This window comes from Drosophila hydei, unplaced genomic scaffold (genome assembly GCF_003285905.1).
Source record: "Drosophila hydei strain 15085-1641.00,03,60 unplaced genomic scaffold, DhydRS2 tig00000001-arrow-pilon, whole genome shotgun sequence".
Lineage (NCBI taxonomy): Eukaryota > Metazoa > Arthropoda > Insecta > Diptera > Drosophilidae > Drosophila > Drosophila hydei.
This window is the reverse complement of record NW_022045643.1, coordinates 9,615,079-9,636,538: the sequence shown is the minus strand read 5'-3', so window position 1 is coordinate 9,636,538 and position 21,460 is coordinate 9,615,079. Positions and strand designations below refer to the sequence as shown.

The following is a 21,460-nucleotide window of genomic DNA, read 5'->3' as shown; positions in this document are numbered from 1 at the left end:
GAGGAAAACAATCTAAATAATTGAGAAATATGAAAACTATTATATTACTACACACATACCTATAAATACCGATTGTATATATACAAATATGTAGCATTTAATTAATAATATTCTGTAATATCTAGGCGCCAAGAAAATTCAAACAAAGTTGTAATTATATTTATAGCTAATGTCTGTGTGTCCAAAAAATACTATATGTTATACATGTTTACGTATAAAAAAAAAACAACTAAAACTAGTGCTAGCACAGCTCGAGCAATACGATCGAGTCGAGGCAACATAACCCACAGTAAAGGTGCAGAAGTGAAAATAGTTTAAACTTAAATAATGAACAAATTACAAGTAATGAAAAAAAAAAAACAGACACAGACTTAAGAACTTTTGCCCAGTTAAAGCCAAGCAATCCCAACTGAATAATTGAACAACTGAACAGTATGTCATTATCATCTGCATAATGTACGCTCCAAACTCGTTCACTGCCCCGCTAAATCCTCCACACAATGCCTCAATCTGTACCATTTCCTAGCCTTTTACCATTTAACTAAATAACTTGCTGATATTTCGCGCAGTTTTGCGAAAAATCCATCAAAGTTACGAAAAAAATTCACTCGCTGTGCTACAGAGTGTTTGTTTAACAAAAAAGAAAGAAATGGAAACTTGAATTTATATTTACATATATGTAATTAGGCTTAGTTAAAGTTGAAAACAAAACTTAAGAAGTTGGCCATTTCATACATAGTATGAAGCCAATCTGCTGGACCTACTAAAAAGTGAAATGAATACAAGCAACACCAATTTGTTGATTAGCAAAACTTTTATTACCAACATCATTTTTTATAATGCCCGTTTATGTTAGGCTATAAGCTATATATATAATAAATATATATTATTGTATATGTATAAATCTTACATAGTACGATTTCGAGTGAAGTACATTCATTAGTTCTTAAATATTATAAATCTTATGTTAATTGTATATGAATCATAAAAAAAAACAAAAGATAACACAACAAACGTAAAGTGGAATTACCATAAAAAGTGTGCAGGGTTTATTTCCATACATAGATAAAATACATACTATTTATATAATTCTGCTGCGAATGCATTTCGAATATATTTTTAAAAAATTGGCTTCATTTGTATATATATGTATACATATATAAAAAGAAAAAATAAATTAACATTCTTTGTTTCTTTTTTCATAACGGAAAGGAAAAGTTTCATAGAAATTGTATACAAAACTGCAAGAGATGTAATTGAATGGGAAAAATAAATAACTAAATTCATACATTTGAGACCGAAAACTTATTGAAAATTGAAGTGCGATCCGCTTAAATGCGAGACTTTCGAACACATTATTTGGTCAGCTCTCTTTTAGCTTATGTCCTATATAACTCACAATCAGAGCTTAATTGTACAAGGCCTTGTCTACAATGATGCCATGCTCGATGAGAAAACTTTCCACGTCCGAGGCAAAGAAGTCATCGCTTAAGTCGTCGGTTAGTCGCACAAAGTTGCCAATTAGCGCCTGTGCCTTGTATACTAATAGGGCGGGCAGGCCCTTGGTGCGGAAGTCACGACTCATGCCCGCCACAGAGCTACAGATCTTGGCAAATTTAATGGATGGATATTCGCTGGCCAGCGTGTCTAAGCAGCCATTGAGCGTGGCGCAGGCTGATTGTGTGCGCTCGTAAATATGTATTATGATGGTTGTGTGCTTATTCTCTTGCTCCACGCAAGAGAGAAACTCCCCGTGGGTACCGAGCTGCAGTACCTTACCGAATTGTTGATGGTGGCCTGTTTGGCGCAGCATTTCGGCCATACGCTGCTTTTGATATTGCTGCAGGAAATCTTCGCTCATTAATTCCGCGAATTCTGCGTCCAGTTCCTCTTGGCGCTTACGTTCCTCGTCTTCTGCAGATGTTGCAGTCGTCATGCTAAGCTTTTTAGCCAAAGCCAAACGCTGGCGTTCGGTTTCTTCACGACGCTCGGCTTCGAGCTGTTTAAAGCGCTGCCAGTCCTGCACAACTCCTTTGGGTCCTGTATTGGTCGAACCTTGCTGGCGAAAGCCGCCCGGTGGTGCTGCATTAGGATCTGTATTGATTGTCAGTCCGGAGCCACCAGCAGTTCCTTTGCTACCACGAGCAGCTTGTTCGTCATCGCCGTCGTCTCCATTGTCTTCGCCTTCGCTGCTGCTGCAGTAGTACTCTAATTTTTCACCTAATAATTTATCCTCTAATGTGGCCATGATTGTAGTTTAATTGTTCTAATTTTCTAATTTAATTATAGAAAACTTATCAAAAACTCACTCCGAAGTCTATAAAAGTATCGATATATTTAAAGCAACAGCTGTTTGTGTGCTCGTATTTGGTGAATGACAAATATGCCAAAAGTTATCGCAAATTCTAGCAACATATCGATATAGCTAGTGCGAACTATTCAAAAAGAGATTTAATGCTTTATTTTGTGTGTTATACGAATTATTTTGAAGATTTTCTGTAGGCTATCGGGCACTTCAAACTGGTCAATTATCTGTTCCATGCTATTGAAGTCAGCCTTTTCTAGTTCATCGCATGAATCATCATCACTGCACGCAGGATTCGATAGAGTCAAACGCTCGGCAAATGAAACAATGCCGCACCAGGCGCGAAAATCCAAAACTCCATTGCCATCCGACTTGTAGCCCAAATGCATGAGTGTATTTTGAACATTTTGCTCATTTCCATGAAACTCTAAAACATCCTCCAGGGCCTGCGGCAGGCTACGCCAGACCATTGTGCGCTCTTTGTACTCAATAAGGAGCGCATCATCCGTTTCCGCTTCCGGTTCTTCGCAGCGGCTTAAATACTTGAGAAAAACGCGTTTATAGAGCTGCTTGCGTTGCTGTGAGACCCAAACATATTTGCTTAGATAATCCCAAGGCGTCATGTCTATAAGAATACAAATTATTATTGTATTAAGAGCCTTAAAGCTGTGTTAGGTACAAACTCTTTAGCATGGATAGATCCATGGGTACATCGAATCTCGTGGCGGATTTCGAGAATTTGCGTGGCATTTTGGAGTTCAGATTCGCAGTTGTTTTGTCCACTTCCTCTACTGGCTTATGCACAGGCTTTGGTATATACTTGATGGCCTCGCGCAGTGCACGATTTAGCTGCAGGAAAATCCATATAAAAGATATTTGGATACTCGAGCTATACTAACATATCTGCCAAATGTGTTCTCAATTAAATCTACAGTCAGATCCGTTTTGAGCGCCTGAAAGGCCTCATCGGTTAGGAAACTGCCCTTCAGCAAAATGGGCTCTCGCTCCAGCTCACGTCGATCCTTGGGCAGCAAGCCAGCCGTGTTGGGTATCAGACTGGGTCTAGTGCTGGCATTCAGTGAATCGGGTCCCAATGCAGCCACCTGAGTCTCGGGATCCTCGCTTAAGTGAAATGTTGTCGTGGCTAAGAGTATGTCAAATATTAATTGTATATGGATAATAAAAAGTTTATGCAATTTTAGTATATTTTTAGTCAAAGTCTGTAATTATTATTTAGTCTGATTCTTGATTGCTAATCCCTGTTTACGCACCCTGCGTTGGCTTCAGCCTTTTGCGCTTTTTGCCTCGTCGCGCATCGTCGTCGCTCATGTCGTGCTCATTGATGCAGATCTTGTGTGGCTTCTGTTCCAGTTCAGCATGTTGATCACCGCCCGGTGCTAGAGTCGCCGTACCGAGCGAAGATTTGGGTCTTTGCTCAGTGGACTGCTGGGCCCGCTTCTTATCCTCATTGGCGCCCGCACTCTTTGGCTTCTTGCCCTCCTCGATGCCGCTCTGTGTTAGCTCCGAGCTGGGCTTCCAGTAGAGCGTCTCTTGCGAGTGCGTGCGTCGCAGATCCAATATAATCTTCTTGCGCTGAATATTCTCATGCTTGCCCCACTCCGGCGTGATGCAGCGCCGATAGAAAGATCCGGCGCTGGTTCGTGTATGGATGCTGGTCACAGTTGGCGTCGGTGTCATGGGCCTGGAGTCCGTTTCAGCATAACGTCGAAACAAATCCTCGGGTATATTGTCCGCTTCATGCGGCTGCAGTTGCTGCTCCAGCGGCTTCTCCTTGGCCACCTGCGCCGGACACTTGCCCTCAATGGCCAGCGATGTTTTCAACTGGTTGATGACATCCTTCACAGCCGGCGGCGCGGGATGATTGCATAGCACGGAACAGCCTTTGGCGAATGGATTAAAAAGCCCACCAAATGGACGCAGCGATAGCGGCATCGGCTGAGCCTCAAATTTCAATGGCATACGCGAATCGTCGGCGTGGTGATTCTTGCGCTGTGGATGCTTTAGATGAACATCTACAACATATACTTGTGGACTCTTCCTTTACCTTTCTCATGTATTTGATATGCCGCTTCGGCGTGGGCACCAGCCCACTGCGTGTGGTGCCACTCATCGTTCACGGAAAACTATTGCGAAAAGTCGCCAAAGCCCTCGGCGCTTCATAAACAAACCAAAAACGTTGCCATGGCGTGCGCCAAGCCAGAGTTTTGTTTTGTTATATGGATGGCAGTTCTATTCCCCCCATGCATTCGCAGATACCATTTTTTTGCCTCGAGGTGTATGTGTTCAATATGTTTCCAATCCGAATGCTAACTACGGTAAGCTGTAAGAAGGAAATGAAAATTGGAATTTTGCGAAATATTTGTTACTATTTCGACTGTTGACTTGGCACTTGGTATGCCAATAGCACTAAGAAATCACTCTAAAATGCAGTGCTTCTGGGCGTATCTCAATTTCTAGAGACTATCTCAATTCATTTGTTTTGCTGCAATCTTTGTATATTTAGAAATTTTTTCCAGCTCAAATTTACAACTTTTAACTAGTAACCAATCTTTGAAGATTATATAAAATAATGTTCTCTGATACCAATTCACATAAGATCTCCGTTGAAAAAAAACTAGTAACAAATCTTTGAAGATTATTTAAAATAATGTTCCCTGATGATTTCACATAACATCTTCAAGGAAACGGATATTGAACTAGGCTTGATCGTTTAGCAGTAAGTCTTAGAAACTGATGTCTCTTTTCAGCCTATGCCAAACATGGTATGTTTTTCGAATTAAATTTAATCTTATTTTTGAAAGTTTTTTGTAACTATATGATTTTTATTTTTTTTTTATTATTTTATTTTATTATTTTTATTTAATATTTTTCATGTAATACCTATAGATGTCAGTTGAAATTAACGTACTAATTCCTTTAATGTCTTTTATAAAAAATAGTATAACTTCCAGAATTATGTATTTTGAGCTAATGAAAACAACAAAATTTTATTCAGCTATAAATAAGCTAAAAAGTATCTAAATAAATTAAAAATATTAAATTTGAAATGAAATATTAAAATATTTAGTTTCCCTTATATAAGCAAAGTCCTACTAAATATCATCTTAAAATCTCATAGTATCAAGGAGTATCTTTTGAAAATAAGTTCTTTGTGTGGAAAACTTTTGAGTTTTTGAAAATATCTTAATATCTTTGAAGTAACTTAATATCGTAATAGATAAGCAAGCATATAGCTAATTATTATATGTATATTATTCATATATTATTACCTATTTAATTAGCAGATTATTGTTGATACCAAATATAAGTGTTTCATACACTCCCTACAAAAATGTAGCCTGTTAAAAAATACTTTTTTCTTGTTCTTAAATTACTTGAAATAAAGTAAACTCCATTTTAGCTCAAAACTATTCGAACTTCCAGCTTTCCTTTTTAAAGTCCATCGATAGAGTTAGGCAAAGAAAGAGAGAGAGCGAGAAAGCGAGAGAGAGAGAGAGAGAGAGACACAGGCATGTTTAACTACAACATTTGTATAAACACTTTATTATTTTATAGATCAGTTTGTTGTTGTTGTCGTCGCTTATAACTAGGAATTAAGTAATTGAAATTTGAGCGTGTGGCATTGGCAGCGCTCCTCAGTACAAGGAGCCACGATGGTGCAAATGCCTCAAGCGCTGATCCAGCAGCTGGCGCTCACTGGACAGTGACACCGACGACGAGGATCGATGTATGGACGGCAGCACGTCACTGTCCCTGGCCGGTCCTGGCGCTGTGCCAGTGGCAATTGTGACGTTGGGCATCGTTGTCTCAATGGGTCCGAGGCCGGCGGTGTTCCCCACAGCGCGGGAGCGCAGCAAGTGGTTACGCAACGTGGAGCGGGAGCGGCGACGCAGCGAATTGTTGAATGAGATCTGCAACGAAAGGCGCTTCTCGGAGAGCGAGGCCAGGTGCTCTGGTGACAGCTCAATTACCTGCGAGGTGAGCTGCGAGCCACTGGCGCCGGCCGCTGCCATGGCAGCTGCTGTGGCGGCACTGTAACTGGGCAGGGAGCCAGTGGGCGAGCTGCCACCGCAATTGCAGGTGATGGAGGTAATTGAAATGTTATCCACATTCACATCGGCTGCGGTGCTCTCAACCAGGCTATAGGAAACGGCTGGCTCCTTGGCGCCGCCAGTCTCATTGTTGACGTTCTCGAAGATCTTGATGACGGGCACAAAGGCAGGCGTTAGTATAATGCCCGCTTTGCGGAACTCCTCGAGTGCATCATCGTAGGTGGGCAGACCGGAGACAATGGTATATGAGGGCAGCGATTCGGCTTCATATTCAGGCGGGCAATGGCGGCAGACGTCAATGGTGGATTCACCATGATTGGCACGATCTGAAAGTAAAGTAAGTCAAAAAATATTTTATAATAATTTTAAGAGTCAGTTGGCTGGCAACATGGTCCATGGATTAGCCAATGTTAAATACGTATATAGAGATGCATTTCTGTATATGGGCTGCGCACTGATCTGCCAGCTGCGCCAGGTTCCACCCACTGCCAGTCTCTCAACTCGCTGCCGGAACTTGCAGCAAAAAGGCAAAAGCAATCCGAATTGCCAAATCAATTCCGTTCTACCTTTGGGACTATGCCATGTCCCCCATCTTTATCTACTGGTAGTTTCTGGAGCGAGGGCAGGCATGTACATTAATGAAATTTTTATGTTCGAATGTCGCAACGTTTTGTTAAAAGCTACTAAAAACTCCTGCCACCGGAAATGTGCAACCTGCGTCCAACCCTTAAAAGTAGGCAACAGAATTTTTTATTGCAATTGCCCTGTTGTACAATGTGGGGAACTGTCCAATGCCCCCTCAACATGGAGGTGAGTCAGCAAGCCACCCACTTGGACTTGTGGAGAAAACTGTTGATGCGGCAAGCGTTTAGAGACGTGCTACACGATTTTGAAGATTAGCCGCATGCTGCGTGGCTTTAAAAAACACACGAAAATGGGAAAATGGCGCACGCTTCGGTTCACACCCTTTTGTGTGGGGGGAAATTCAAAAGCTGGCGCCGCGGGGGTGGTACCGGAAAAACCGGGAGCGTTTTCACACCCACATGAACGGACGTTCATTTTTTATGCAACGCTTTGTAAGCTTACGAAATTAAATTGATGATGCACACAGGGCACAGGACGAGCAGACAAAATGGAAACTCATTGTCATTTGTTTGGCGGGGGATGGAGGTGCAAGGGTAGTTTAACCATACGGCAAACCCATTTTGACTCTGTTAAGCTGCTCTGTTGTGCAAACAGCTTAGCTTAGCTTAAGACTTAATGTAATTTTCAATTGACTTTTGTTTAATTGCGGTAAGGCGACCGGATTCAATGACATATCGAAGCTGCATACGATCGCTGACTGTGTCTGTGATGGAGCAGCAACAGTTCATAGCTTATCCTCAATTTAAATAGTATTGCTTTTCTACTTTTCTATTTAGCATCGATCTATTTTGATGTTTCTTAAACATCGATAAGTGCAATTGAGTAGCGACTAATAGTGCATTTACCATCATCTTTACCAAAGAGCATTTTTTACTTACTCGATGATTTTTAGCTTACGTTGATTTACCATATTGCGTGAAGAGTATCGATAGCAGCGATAAGGCAGAGAGTGCTCAAAACTAATTTCTAACAGTCTGGCAGCATTTTCTTTGCTCAAAACGTCGATTCTTTAAGTCTCGGTGTTAAAGCTGCATCAAATATTAAATTATGAGCTGGCTGGAGGGCCACTTAAAAGCTTCATTTGATGAACTGTCTGTCGCCATAAGCCCCAAGGATATACGCATTTCAATTCCCCAAGCGCAGCTTAGCACCACAATAAAATGAAGTGCAGCAGTAAAACGAATGAAACGGTATATACAAATATATATATATATATATCTATATATATTTATATATATAAATAAAGAAAAATACGAGAGAAGGCACAAAGTGTAAGTGCGTTGTGCATAAAGTATGCGCCGCCAGTTATAAGCCAACAGCAAAATGGACACCAAAAACCTCACTAGTCAATATGCTAAAGGTCATGAAGAACCCAAACAGAATCCACTAGGAAGCAGCGCCAGCTTAGAGCAAGAAGCAAGAAGCAAAAGGCAAAAAGCATAACCTAAGGCAGGCCAAAGATATTTGGGCGTTCACGAAAAAGTTAAACACAGTTTATGTTAAGGGGGGCTATGCGTTAGTGCTTCTATGGTCTTCTTCTTTTTTGCGGATTTGGGCGCCAATACCGAAGGAAAAAAGAAAACAAACGACTCAGCCCAAAGCAGCCAAAAATGACGTGCCCAGTAGGAAGGTTGGCGAATGGCGACAAGACTCTGCCCCTCGCCTGGCAGGCATAACCAAGAATAACAACAGCCCCATTGAACGGGGGCTAAGGTCTTGCTGTGTGATGCTCGCCAGGCACGTAAGCAGTTGCTGCCCTTGCGGTGGCCCCAACCCCCCATTCATCAAGGCAAAGGCGCAAAAAAGAAAACAGCAGAAGCCACAGTTTTGGATGCTGCTGCTGCTGCTGGTGCTGTCGTTCGCATGTACTTTGTCCTTTGTCCTTGGGGTTGGTAAACACGGCACCAAATTGCCGTTTAAATTTCTCCCTTCGTGTGGGGCCAGGGCGGCCTTGAAACATTATTTTGACTACTGTTAGTTGCTTGCCTCCAAAATACCTCGATGCCCATCCAGCCACCCGGCCCCCTTGGCAGCTCTGCTTCAACTTTATATTTGAAGTTGTGGCAGTCAGACAATGTCTGGAGAATTATCCGGTAGGCGTTAACTGCAACCAATACCTCCCAGTGGAGTCTGACTCTTGTCAAGCACTTGAGACTCCAAAAGGCTTATGCGTCTGGTGCGAAGGTAAGGGGATTTCGCTTAACTAATTAAACTTGTTCCCAGGTACATGCAAATATTTTTTCGGTCCACTCTCAACATGTTTTCCGAGTCTACTTCTGAGGAAATTGCAATGTTTTTCTTTGGCTGCGGCGTTGTGGAAACAAGAAAAATGATTATGAACATGTTGGCATGGCTGAACCGAACATGGAACACGACACGAATGTTGTATGTGTTTCGATCTCAAAGGCTTTTAAATGAGCTACAAGAATAAACCCAGAAAAATATAAAATAACTGTGAGCTTAATATAAGACAGTAGAACGTTTATGTAACCTTAGGAATCTTCTACTATTTTAGTTTTGTCGAGCTCCTCATGGTCGGCATGGCGCATTAGAACTAACTGTTAAATTATTAGGAAAGTAACCCATCCATCTCGGAGATCTTTTGGGGAGAGCCAAGCCGCCGACTTCACCGTGCACAGGCGAAAAAAATGAAGAAAAATTACGGCATGTCAGTTAAAGGCACAACAACAATAAAAAGGGACAAAACAGACAACATGAAGAAGACATTGCCAGAGCAGCGAACACGCGCCAAAAGCATTCAACAACAACATTAACAATGGAGGAGGAGCCAGCACCAGCATCATCTACAGCGTCCAGGACCAAAAAGTAATAAGTGTGTCTATTTGTTCGCAAATATTTCATTTCCCGTGCCTTTATTTCACTTCACCGGCGCAAAGACGCCCGCCACAATGCGTTCGTTCATAGTCGCTTAGAAAAATGAGGAAATCACGAAAATGAAACCCCGAAAACTTAATTTAACTTTATGATAACAATGACCAAGATATTAGGCGACAATGTTTTCACATCTGATTATCTCCTGGCTGGGCCAGGTAAGCTGCGAAGCTAATAACGCTAATGAAGCTATTCGTTCTATACCTCAATTAATTATGGCTTTGTATTAGATATATTTCGTTTGGATTGCAAGTGCAAAGCAGCACAGGTGTTTGTATTAATTAGGTACAAATTAGATTCTACTTAGATATATGCTTTTGTATTATTTAATTATGTTATTAACTGTGCCTCTGTGCAGCTGTTTTTCTGTATCGTAATGTTTCATCTAGATCTTCCTATAGCTTGCCCTGATCTTTTATCGAGATAACATTTTCGAATAGCTTAAACAACTTTTTAAGGATGCATCCAGCTTTAACTCGCTTAAATTGGAGGCATTTAAGTAACACATGTGGAGAATTGAATTGATTTTTATATACTTAACATGCTTTGTTGTTGTTTATTTTTAATTTAAGTTGAAAGCATTTGACTTATAATGCCGCATAGGCATTTGGAGTAATTTATGCAGTGCACCACGCACATGTTGCCACAGCGTTAAATGTTATTAAAAACAATATAAACAACTTGCCAATGGTGCGGCTCGGGCCGGGGTTTTTAGTGGGGTTCCGGTCGGAGTCGTCGTAGCACGTTGTTTATGTGCGTCGGCGGCGTCAATGAAAAGTGGACCGCAAAGTACCAGTTGGTACTACCAGCAGCAGCAGCAGCAGCAGCAGCATGTTTAGTAGTGGGGCGGGCTGCAGGGGGACCTCGACATTGCTGCGGCTGGCTTTGCCGCAATTTTCAAATTGACTTTTGCACATGTTGCCCGGCGTAACAAAATGCGGCCAAACAATGTACACACTCCGGGCATGATAAAAAAGAAGAAAATATACACACAATAGGCCTGTGTACTACCATTTAGGTGTGCATGTGTGTATGTGTGTTAACCACGAAATAGCACAAAAAGACCAAGATGAAGAAAACCCGCATAAAACGAAGAAAAATAACACTAAAAGATGCACTGGAGGCCACATTTAGAACGTGCCAATTGAGTGCGTGAGCCGCATAGTCAAAAAGTTTTGGCTTGACTGCCAAATATGGTTTGGCAAGCGTGAAATATCTATCAAAACGACATTAGCTGGGCCAAGCAGCAGCTGTATTACTTTCAAATGTACGTTATATTTTCATTATCGATAATATATGAAATGATATCGGTTGATCATTTTGTTAGCGGTCTGCACTGAACACTTCCACATGTTAAACGACACAATTAACAATATTATGTTAATAACAGTACAACAACAGTTTTGTCTTGCCATATCGTTTATAATATTCAAGATCCTAACAGGGTGGCAATAGTGATCTGCTTTGTTATTGTCTGGCAACACCAATGAGTGAACTAGCTCGCCATCTGCCATCTACTCAAAGAACAAAAAAGACGTAGTAAGTGAGAGCGAAAAAAGAGAGAGAGAGCGAAAGAGCGTAAAAAAAGTCTGCCAGCGGCGTCAGTGGATTTAGTTTTGTTGTAGTGGCCTGAGTGGTGCGCGTTGCTGTGCTCTCAAAGTAACAATAATTATAATAATTTAAACGAAAAAAAGGTGTAGTTAATTAATATAAATCGCAAACTTTTTATTTGCTGTTTTGTGACATGTTAAAAATGACAAATGTGCCGATGCCGAACACGCTCAAGCTGGGCAGCGCCGCAGCAGCGTCAACAAAAAAGACACAGCACAATGGTGTAGCGGCCGTCGCAGCTGCGTCGCTGCGCTGCGCAACAGACGACACGGACGAATCGGACGAGGACTCTGAGTCGGATTTGGATATTGAAGAGGAGGACATATTGTTGGACGATGCCGATGATGTAGTGCTGCAAATCGATAGCGAGGACGAGGCGGAGTTGGAGGCGCAGCGTATACGCTTGGACGATTTGAAGGCGGCGGCCGCAGCAGCAAAGTCGCAGGTCAGTAACGGTAAAATGACAAATGCGGCGCAGCAGCAGTCGCAGTCACAGTCGCAATCGCAGTCGCAGTCGCAGTCGCAGTCACTGCCGCTAGCAGCATCACGCAAGCCGCGTGGGCGTCCACCGGGCAGCACAAATAAAAACAATAACAAAAACCAGAAAAACAAAAACAAACGCAAAAGCTCAAAGAGCCCAAGCGCCAACGCAGACGTCGCAGTTAATGTAGCTGCCTCCGTCACCGTCCTCGCCCCAGCCTCCGCTGCCACTCCCACTCTCGCTCCCGCACCCTTGCCAGTTGTGGCTGCCAAAATACACGCGGATGAGAAGGCTCACCGTTTCATATACAGCTGCGCCAGTTGCTCTCTGCTCTACGGGGATGCCTTGGCTTTCTCTCAGCACTGGCACAGAGAGCACCATCCCCAGCAGTTGTTAGAAAGAGAGAGCAAGCGATATAAAAGTCAAGCGCATGCTGATGAGCAAGTTAAGCTTGAGCCGCCACTGGAACTGAGCGATGGAGTCCAACTGAGCGATTTAAAGTGCTGCGCGCAGCTGTTGCTGACGGAGTTTGAAGATGGGTTCAAGCAGCAACTGTTTTGCAGCGCTTGTAATGCAACATTTGAGCAGAGCAAACAGCTGAACTTGCATCTGAGCGAGAGCCATGGCATCTTTAAGCTGCTGGTGCCCAAGGAAGAGCCCAGCGAGCCCATGGTCAGTATTCCAAGTGAGTCCGTCTCTGCTCTGGCGCAGGCGCAGGCGCAGCCGCAGCCACAGGTGCAGCTGCAGGTGCAGGTGCAAGCCCTGGAGCTGCCAGAGACACCGCCGCCCGAGAATGAAGCGGCTGATAAAGATGATCTCGCTATGATAAGCGCGATGGTGGCGGAAATTTCTGCCGAGCGCAATCCCAAGGTCAATAAGATGATCATCAAACTACCTGTCAGCAAGCGAGCAGGTCGTAAACGCAAGAAAGAGGAGAAACCAAAGCAGGCGAAGGAACAGCAAGAGAATAGTCAAGCCACACTCAACAATGGTAACCGTAAACGAGGACGTAAGGCACAAAAGAGAGCACACGAATCGGAAGAGAAGCAACAGAAGGAGAGCGAAAGCGAAGAGAAGAAGCAGTCAGATCAGCAGAAGCAAAGCAAGGAGCCGCAGCAGCAGAAGGTAGAAAAAGTGCTTGTGCCACAGGAAAAGGATGAAAAGAAGGAAAGGCAACCAAAGGCGCAGCCACAGAAGGTGGAAAAAGAGGTGGAAAAGGATGATAAAGTGCTGCATCCGGAGATCAAAGAGGAATTGGAGCCTAGACGTGCCCGCAAATCCCGTAACTTTGTGGACTATGTTGTCGATGTGAAGGATGAGGACGACGACTTGGAGGAGGAAGACAAAGACACTGACTCCGATGTAGAGAGCTTAACGCCTCAGAATAGTTCCACGGACGAGAGCCATGCAGCGGTCTCCATCAAGCGTGAATCATCCGAGGAATTGCAGCGTAATGGCACCATTCACACCTGCAATTTTTGCAGCAAAACCTTTCAGCGCTTCTCACGGCTGCAAGATCATCTCCGTTTGCACACAGGCGAGAAACCGCATGTCTGTGGCCAGTGTGGTCGGGCGTTCCGTCTAAAGATGCGCCTGGCCGAGCATCAGTTGCGGCATCGCACCGAAAAGGCATTCAAGTGCGAGCTATGCGGTCTCCCACTGGCCACCAAGCAAGACATGGCCCTGCACATGCGCCATCACAAGAACGATCGACGCTACAAGTGCGAGCTGTGCGGAAAAGGCTTTGTGCGCAGCTCTGATTTGGCAATACACGTGCGTGTGCATACCGGCGAGAAGCCCTACAGCTGTGACCTGTGCGGCAAGGCGTTCCGTGCCCGCCAGAATCTCATTGTGCATCGGCGCACACATCTGGGCGACAAGCCCATCCAATGCGAGATGTGCGACAAGCGCTTCTCGCGCAAGATTGACATGCGCGTCCACATGCGCAGGCACACAGGTAGGTGATCGGCTAACATCTGGAACGCTTGCCTTCATCTAACTTTATATATTTTCTTCTAGGCGAGAAACCTTTTAGCTGCAATGCCTGTCAGCGTGGGTATTCCTCGCGCGTCAATTTGCAACGTCATCAGCAGCGAGAGCACGGCGGACAAACGGTTAGCGAGACGCCAACGCAACAGGAATCTCCGGATAGTAATAAGTCGAAGCCAGCTACGCGACGTCCACGTCGCGAGAAGCTGCAAGAGAAGATTGCCGCGCAAGAAAAGTTGCTGGATGAGCTGAAGCGTAGTCTCAGTACGCTGAACGACATCACTGAGGAGACGCCTGCCACCCCAGAGGTGGAGAGCAAACACAATTTGGCCGAGCTGGCAGCTGACGCTGGCGCAGGTACAGGTGGTGGCTGTGCACAGGTTTCGGTCACCGTTTCAATGCAAGTGGAACCGGCCAAGGGGGATGACGATGAGGAGATTACGCCGGAGAAGGAAAACGCACTGTCCAGTGGCTCAACAACGGACGCCGTGTCCAGCAATGGCAAGACGAAGACTAATCGCAAGATTACAAGCTACTTTACTGTAGTTGGACAGCAGGCGGAACTCTAAAGACTTATCAGACTCCAATCCACAATTCTTACTCATTAGGTTAAGATGCAACTGTACTTGAAACTCTGTAGCTTAGTGCAAACCTCGCAGACCTGGAGACGATTTCAATTTCTTTATAAGACTTTCCATTTTGCAGGGATTAAGTATTCTCTATGTATACAGACTTATTAACATAATGAATGAAGCAAACATTTTGAAGAAGAAACCATCTAAAGATAACATATTTTTTTCGCATTTAATTAACATTTACGAACAGAAAAGACTACGTTTTAAAAGCATTAATTATATGATAAAAAAAAACAAAAAAAACACAAGAAAACTAAAAAAAAATTTAAGAGACTGCAAAGAGTTTATATATATACACATCATATTTTTTATATGGACAAACAGTCAAACCATATACATTGTAAATAGTTTTAAGATACAATATGAATTGTTAACTTAAACTAATGTAAAAGCGAAGCAAAGAACAAATGAAATTGCATTCAACTTGGACTGTTATGGATTGCCAAAGATATGTTTGTACAGATCCATAACATTTCGACTTGAATGAGCATATAATTGTGAACGAAAACAACAACAACAGCAAGTCAATATACAGAGTTGTTTTTTTTTTTTCCAGAATTTGATTTGATACATGCAAAAATTATGTAATTTAATGAATTACCGTTGAAGCGAGTAAATTGCCAGTCATGAATTATGCAATTTATGCTATGTGTAAATTCATTAACATAACGCAAAATCAAATTCCAAATTGAATCTAGATATACATATTACTTTAAATACCTAGAATGGTAATTCATAAAAACTTAAAGCATACCCAACTCACGCAAACGCTGCTTACTTTATATATATATTTATTTCATAGTTTGTTTTAAGCAAATCATTTTTATGGAATTCATTCTCATCATATTTCTCTCGAATCTTAAGCTAAGCGAAAAGACAAGCGCACGCCTGAAGTCTGCGATTATTGCAGAACGAAGTATAATTTTTTGTAATTTAAGCCAACGAGCATTTATATAAATTATATATAAGCCGATATCCAATGAAAATACATTTATTATGATTTCTATTTCTTGCAATTGTTGCTTCCTATAACCAATCAACCCTTGATGCAATTACCTCAATGTCATTTGGGGTGTCTGTGTTTGTGTGTGTGTGTGCATCTAGTGTCTTATACCTTTAACGTGCTTTCGACGGCCTTCTGTTTTATGTTTATGGCCAAACAGCAGCAGCAGCTGCTGCTATCAGCCCCTTTGTCAACTTTATAGGGCGTCTGTTGCTTGGGATCAGCAAAGGGGGTGGGTGTGCGCACGTACTATATATTTATAGCGAGAGCAAATGTTAGAGAGCAAAATTCAAGATAGTTTGTCAATTCACAAATGGGGTGCATGTGGTTAAAAGGGGTGGCAAGAGCAAGACAGAGACACAGAGAGAGTACGAAATGATCTAGTTCGGCATGTGCAAAGGGCTGGAATCAGAGCCAGCTCCGTTCAGCTGTAAGATATTCGACATATTCAGCAGAGGCATTTTTTGATTTATGCTCACAAATTCTAGATTATTTCAGTTGCTGCCATTTGCTATATACATTTTTGATTTCTCGGAATTCTGTACTTTCGCTTAAATTGAGTGTATTGTATATTTATTGTATTGTTTATAATAGCGTTCTTTTTCGAAATGTTTTCTTTATTATTCTACTCTTATCATCAGCAGCGCGTCGCTATGACAATTTATTTTGCTTGTATAAATATATTTGTGTGTATTTTTTGACACTCTGGCGTCGCAGCATATCGTTTGTAAACAAAAGCGAGCGACAAACAAAAGCATGAAATCTACTTTTTGCTTTTTTTGTTGTATAAAGAATCAGCGTATAACTAAAATAAAAAAAAACGTTGCTAAGCAGAAATAGCTATAAAAAACAATAACAAAAAATGGAACAACAGCAGAGCAACAAAAAAATTTGGTTGCTGCATGCGCTTTCAATGCAATATTACGCATACGACGTGGTGCCAGTGCACCACATGTCTCAGTATAAGTGCTTCTGTGTGTGTGGCACAATAGCCAAAAAGATAGTCAACGTGACAGCTAACATGCAGACAAGAGAACACAAGCATACACATACACACACACACACTCGGACAGATTCAACGATTTTTGTTGTGCAAAAATATGCAAATTAAGTGTGGCGAGCTTTGCTATCGTTGCTGCTGCTGCTGCTGCTGTTGTTGTTGTTGTTGTTGCTGCTGGTGTAGAAAGCGTAAAAAAGCGCACAACAACAATAACAACAAATATGATTAAAAAAATCTACAAACGTATACACATTATTTGGCTGACGGCTGTAGAAAGCAGGCAAGCCGAAAAAAACGAGTATACGCCCCGTTGTACAGTCAACAAAGGCAACGCTAGCAGCGACGCTGCTTTCCAAGCATGTGCTACTGTGTGTGTGTGTGTGTGTGTGCCTGTGTCTGTGCTGATCGCTGCCGAAAGCCACAGTCTCGGCCGCAACCTCAGCCACAGCCACAGCCAGAGTCGCAGCCCTTTTTGGCTGTGTCAGCATTTTCACACTTTTATGTGCTGTTGCCTTTTAATTGAATTTCGTTTCAGTCTGCGACTTTGTCTGTCTCTTCTTTTGATTTTTACGCTTTATTCGCTTTTTTTGCAGCTGTGGTTAATTTTAAAACTAGCCATAAAAGCCACACGCAGCGACAGCGGCAGCAGCGCCGCTTGGCTTTTGTCGCCAATACAATTTACCAGCCAGTTCTTCTGCTCTCTCTCTCTCTCGCGCTCGCTCTCTCTTAATCTCTTTGTCGTGCTGCAGCTGTCTGGCTCTCTGAGTTCCTTGTGTTTCTTACTTTGCGCTCTCCCGTCTTTGGTCTGTCTGCTTGCCAAGTCGCCTCGCTCTTCTGCGCTGCTCCGGCCGATGTTCTGGTCGCTGCTTGTTGCTTGCTGCATTCTTTGCGCGGTCGTCAAACTGTGGAACATGTTTGCTCACTGCTCTTCTTCTTGTTGTTGTAGTTGCTGTTGTTATTGTCTGGTGGCGTCTGTTATTAGTTCTGTGTGCGTGCGCGTGTGAGTGTTAATTGCGCGTCGCATTTTGTTTTGTTTTGTTTTGCTTTGCGTTATGTGCCGCGCTCTCGCTATTGCTCTCGCTCTCGGTCTCGCGCCGCTTGCTGAACCGCTTGGGCAGCTGTGTAAGCGCTTGCCAGCTGTTTGACGTTTTACAACACTATGCTGAGCGCGCTTTTTGGATATTTGAATTGTAACGGTGCGTATGATTGATGTTAAATAAATAATTAAATAACAAATTTTTAATATTTAATTTGGAAATCATTGAATTTCGTTATTTGCATTTCTAATAATTTAATTAAAAAAATTGCATATTTAATCAATATTTTTTTCTTTGCCAATTAATTTTTTTATTTTGCTGCAGCACAGCTTTGGGTATATTCCTTCTTCTTCTTCTGCCTACAGTTCTTGCTGTCGTGTCGCACGTAGGCTCAAACCGCCGCTGGCAGCTCATCGACGTAGTAAAAAATACATTACAATTATTTATTCATAAATCATGAGCCGATTAATAAATAAAAATCACAGTTCATTTCCGTCGACAGCGAAAAGACAAACAAATAAACAGACAAACAAACAGAGTGTGGTAAAAAAATATGCCAAAAATATATAAATAAATCATAACTGAAAGACCATCATTCCAGTCCTGCTGTCTGTTAAGCAAATATTCATAAATTATACAAAAATAAACTCCAAAGTCAGCGAGCGCCCAAAAAAAAAGACACGACAACTGCAAAAGCCAGTAAATAATATAAAAAAAAAAACAGAAAAAAAGTTTGTGCAGAGTTTTCAACTAACCGCTGCATGTGCATAATTTATAGAGCTAATTAAACGCGCATTTAACTAATTAAAAATATAGCGTGCTTCAATTATTGAAATATGCTGCAGCAGCAACAGCGCCAGCAGCAGCAGCAGCGCGTGCAGCTGCCCCTTGGCCAATTATGATGATGATGTGCCAGGAACCGGCAATATATATTTACAAATTTGTAATTAAAATGCAACAATTTTTCGCAATGCATTTCAAATATCGAATGCTGAACGTGGCGTATGCGTAATGCTAATCAAAGTGTATATTACGTATACGACAGCGTGACACATGCTGGAGCGCTGAGGAGTGGCGCGGCACGGTTTGTGAGTGGGTATGTGTCAGGCGGCGAACAGCTAATTTGGGCTATTGTCGATTTTTTGGCTTTTAGCAGGCAAATACTAATTGACATTTTGCTATGAAAGGCACAACAGCCGGCTGGGAAGTGCGGCGGAAGGGCGGCGGAAGGGTGGCGTGGCGGGAAGTAAGCTAACAGTAAATGCAATGCAAAAACAGTTTCAATTAAGCAATTAGCGCCATTGAAACAAATCCAACACGTTTTGTGGCTTATAAACTGAAGCATCATGTCGACTTTGGTTAGTCAAGCTTCGCCCGCTACCCCACCGGCTTTGGCTGCTTTGTGGGTTATTCTCTGTTTAGTTATTGGCCTGTTAGGGGTATTAGCATTGGCAATGCAATACCAAACTTGATTTTAGTTACTGTTGCTAATTCGCGTTGCCTTTTTGTTGGTTTTCGCTGGTTTTCGCTGGCTTTCGGGCTTGGGTTTTATTCATTTAGCATATTTTTGCGAATTTTGCGTGCGATTCAATAAATCGAAAATAAATAGTATTAGCATGCATATTATATATGTCTATATATATATATATGTGTACATATTTATCTGCTTATGAATAAGCCGCTTAAATTTGTTGCATGCTGCGAAAAACATTTCATACCCAAGTGGGAAATGTATTGACGTCAAAGCTGCTTAAGGTTAAAGTGGGGTTTGGGCAAGTGAAAGTCACATTTAATTCCCCACTGACAATGATAATGATGTTGCTTATGATGTTGTCGATGATGATGTTGCATTGCCATTGCAATTCACGCTTTGTTAATTACTTGCAAATTTAATCAATGCCTAATTTAATTAACATTTCGCAGCTTTATTTGCCAGCCACTCACACATTGTATTGAAGTGCGGGCGGAGCGAGGCGACGAAGAAGTTTAATGACTTTTTTTCGAGGATTTTAATTTTTCAAAAGTTATAATACTCCAAAAACACCTTCAATAAGTGCACTCAGAAAAATGTTCTACATAATTAAAATTACACAAAAAAATATTTATAATTGAACTTAAATTAGATAAGTTTAAATTTGATAAGCTTAAATTTGAACAATTTAAATTCTTTCAATCCACTTTTTTCAATTTTATACATATTTTAAAAAAGCTTTTGCTTCAAAAATAAGAAATAAAACTATCATAAAAGGCGAAGCAACGGCAAAGATGTTGTCAGTTATGATAATAATCCAGCAATGGCAGCTGCAAAGGCAGCATCAACACCAACACCAACAGCAGCAGCAGCAGTAACAGCCAAAACAAAGATAAACAACTCATTAAAGGCAAATTAAACAGCCGTGAACTGAAAAACGTCACTCATACGCACCGTAGCACTGCTGACACTGCGTATGAGTGATGTGGCAATGTTTGCTACGTACTTAAATTTCATATATTAACGAACTGTTTCGTTGCGCTCATTACACTTTTTATTAACTTTGCCTTTACAGCAGGGTATCTGCTATTGGAAGACTTTTCATAAATAAATATGCAACAATAAGCGAAATTATTATTTTTTAAATATTTGCATAACAATGCCGCAAATATTCAACAAAGTTTGAATTCTAGACGGCTTAAAGAGGAAGCTTGGGTAGTCTGAGCTTTGTTTATTTATAGAACGCATTGTTGTTGCTAGAAGTCTTTTGTTTGCAAACAAATATGTATAAGGCATTGGTATGGACTGACTTGATTACTATCTTATTGCCCAGTTCGTTATCTTGTCCATTGAAATGGATATCGTTCATTCACCACAAGGCACTTGACTCGAACCGCCTTTGAGGTACTTGAGCTGTTCGGCTGCTGCCTGCATTTGATGCCTCCGTTGCCCATGTCAATCGATGCACCTCCATCGAAGAGCTGAATTGGTTGGCTAATCAAAATGAAAGTGGCCCAGTGACTTGGTATTTGGCCATTAACAAACAATTGAGAAGACGATTCTTTTGTTCGGTGCAGCAGTAGAAAACAATTTAAATTAATTAACACACATTTGCAGTGTAATCGAGCCTCGAACTGGGCAAACAGAGCACTTGATTGCACAGTTCGTATCTTGGCTAGTCTTGGCGCAGCAGATGGGCCACTTGACTGCAGCTTTAATTAACTGAAAATGTTATGTTTGTTTTCGGCTGTCAAACAAAAGGCCCAGCCAAAGGGGCTACCAACGAACACACAGATAAGATCTAAATGCATTATTCTGTCTGAGTGTTTGCGTGTCTGCCTCTGTGGGTATGCGTATGGGCTTAATCGTTACAGCTTAGAATTTATTAGCTAATTGCCTTATAATTTATAATTGAACAAAGCCAGACACAAGTTATGATAGGTCCGCTTGCCTATGTGCCCGACAACAGAACTTATGATTCTGTTTCTGCTTCAAGCCCGCAATTATTTGGCAATTGCCAAGACAAATAAGTTATTTATTTATTTTCACATTCTTCGAATAATTTCACGAGAACTCTCTCAGCCAGCCTGCTATGCAAATAATTAGTGCTCAAATTTGTCTGGCTTTAAATGTGAATCATTCTACAATAGTCATGCCACACAAATCAATACCATCATCGTTAAAAGCATAGTAAGCAGCCGCTTGTTTTCAGGCTTAGGTTTTATGTTATATTTTCTGTCCAATTTGCTGCGTAAGTTCTTTTGTTTCATTACGTTGTTCATTTGCACACACACACACACACATACACTTACAAGCTC

General features: G+C 41.8%; 3 protein-coding genes across 4 annotated transcripts in view; all 3 read right to left on the bottom strand.

The window, feature by feature from the left end:
• Positions 1-1,178: 1,178 nt before the first annotated feature.
• LOC111597290 (phosducin-like protein) lies at positions 1,179-2,337 on the bottom strand. Its single transcript, XM_023311905.2, has one exon. It carries the CDS (start codon positions 2,246-2,248, stop codon positions 1,409-1,411), a length of 840 nt encoding a protein of 279 aa, XP_023167673.1. The 5' UTR covers positions 2,249-2,337; the 3' UTR covers positions 1,179-1,408.
• A 114-nt stretch (positions 2,338-2,451) lies between these two features.
• LOC111597340 lies at positions 2,452-4,436 on the bottom strand. Its single transcript, XM_023311985.2, has 5 exons — positions 4,371-4,436; positions 3,577-4,315; positions 3,205-3,449; positions 2,989-3,154; positions 2,452-2,930 (listed from the first exon to the last, which is right to left on the bottom strand). Exons 1-5 carry the CDS (start codon positions 4,434-4,436, stop codon positions 2,452-2,454), a joined length of 1,695 nt encoding a protein of 564 aa, XP_023167753.2.
• Positions 4,437-5,893: 1,457 nt separating this feature from the next.
• LOC111597220 (protein commissureless 2 homolog) overlaps positions 5,894-21,460 on the bottom strand; it is a 34,674-nt gene continuing 19,107 nt past the window's right edge. For both annotated transcript variants that reach the window (XM_023311802.2, XM_023311800.2), the window contains one exon: positions 5,894-6,704. In XM_023311802.2, coding sequence (XP_023167570.2) covers positions 5,962-6,704 — 743 coding nt within the window. In that variant the 3' untranslated portion in view covers positions 5,894-5,961. The remainder of the gene's footprint in view (positions 6,705-21,460) is intronic.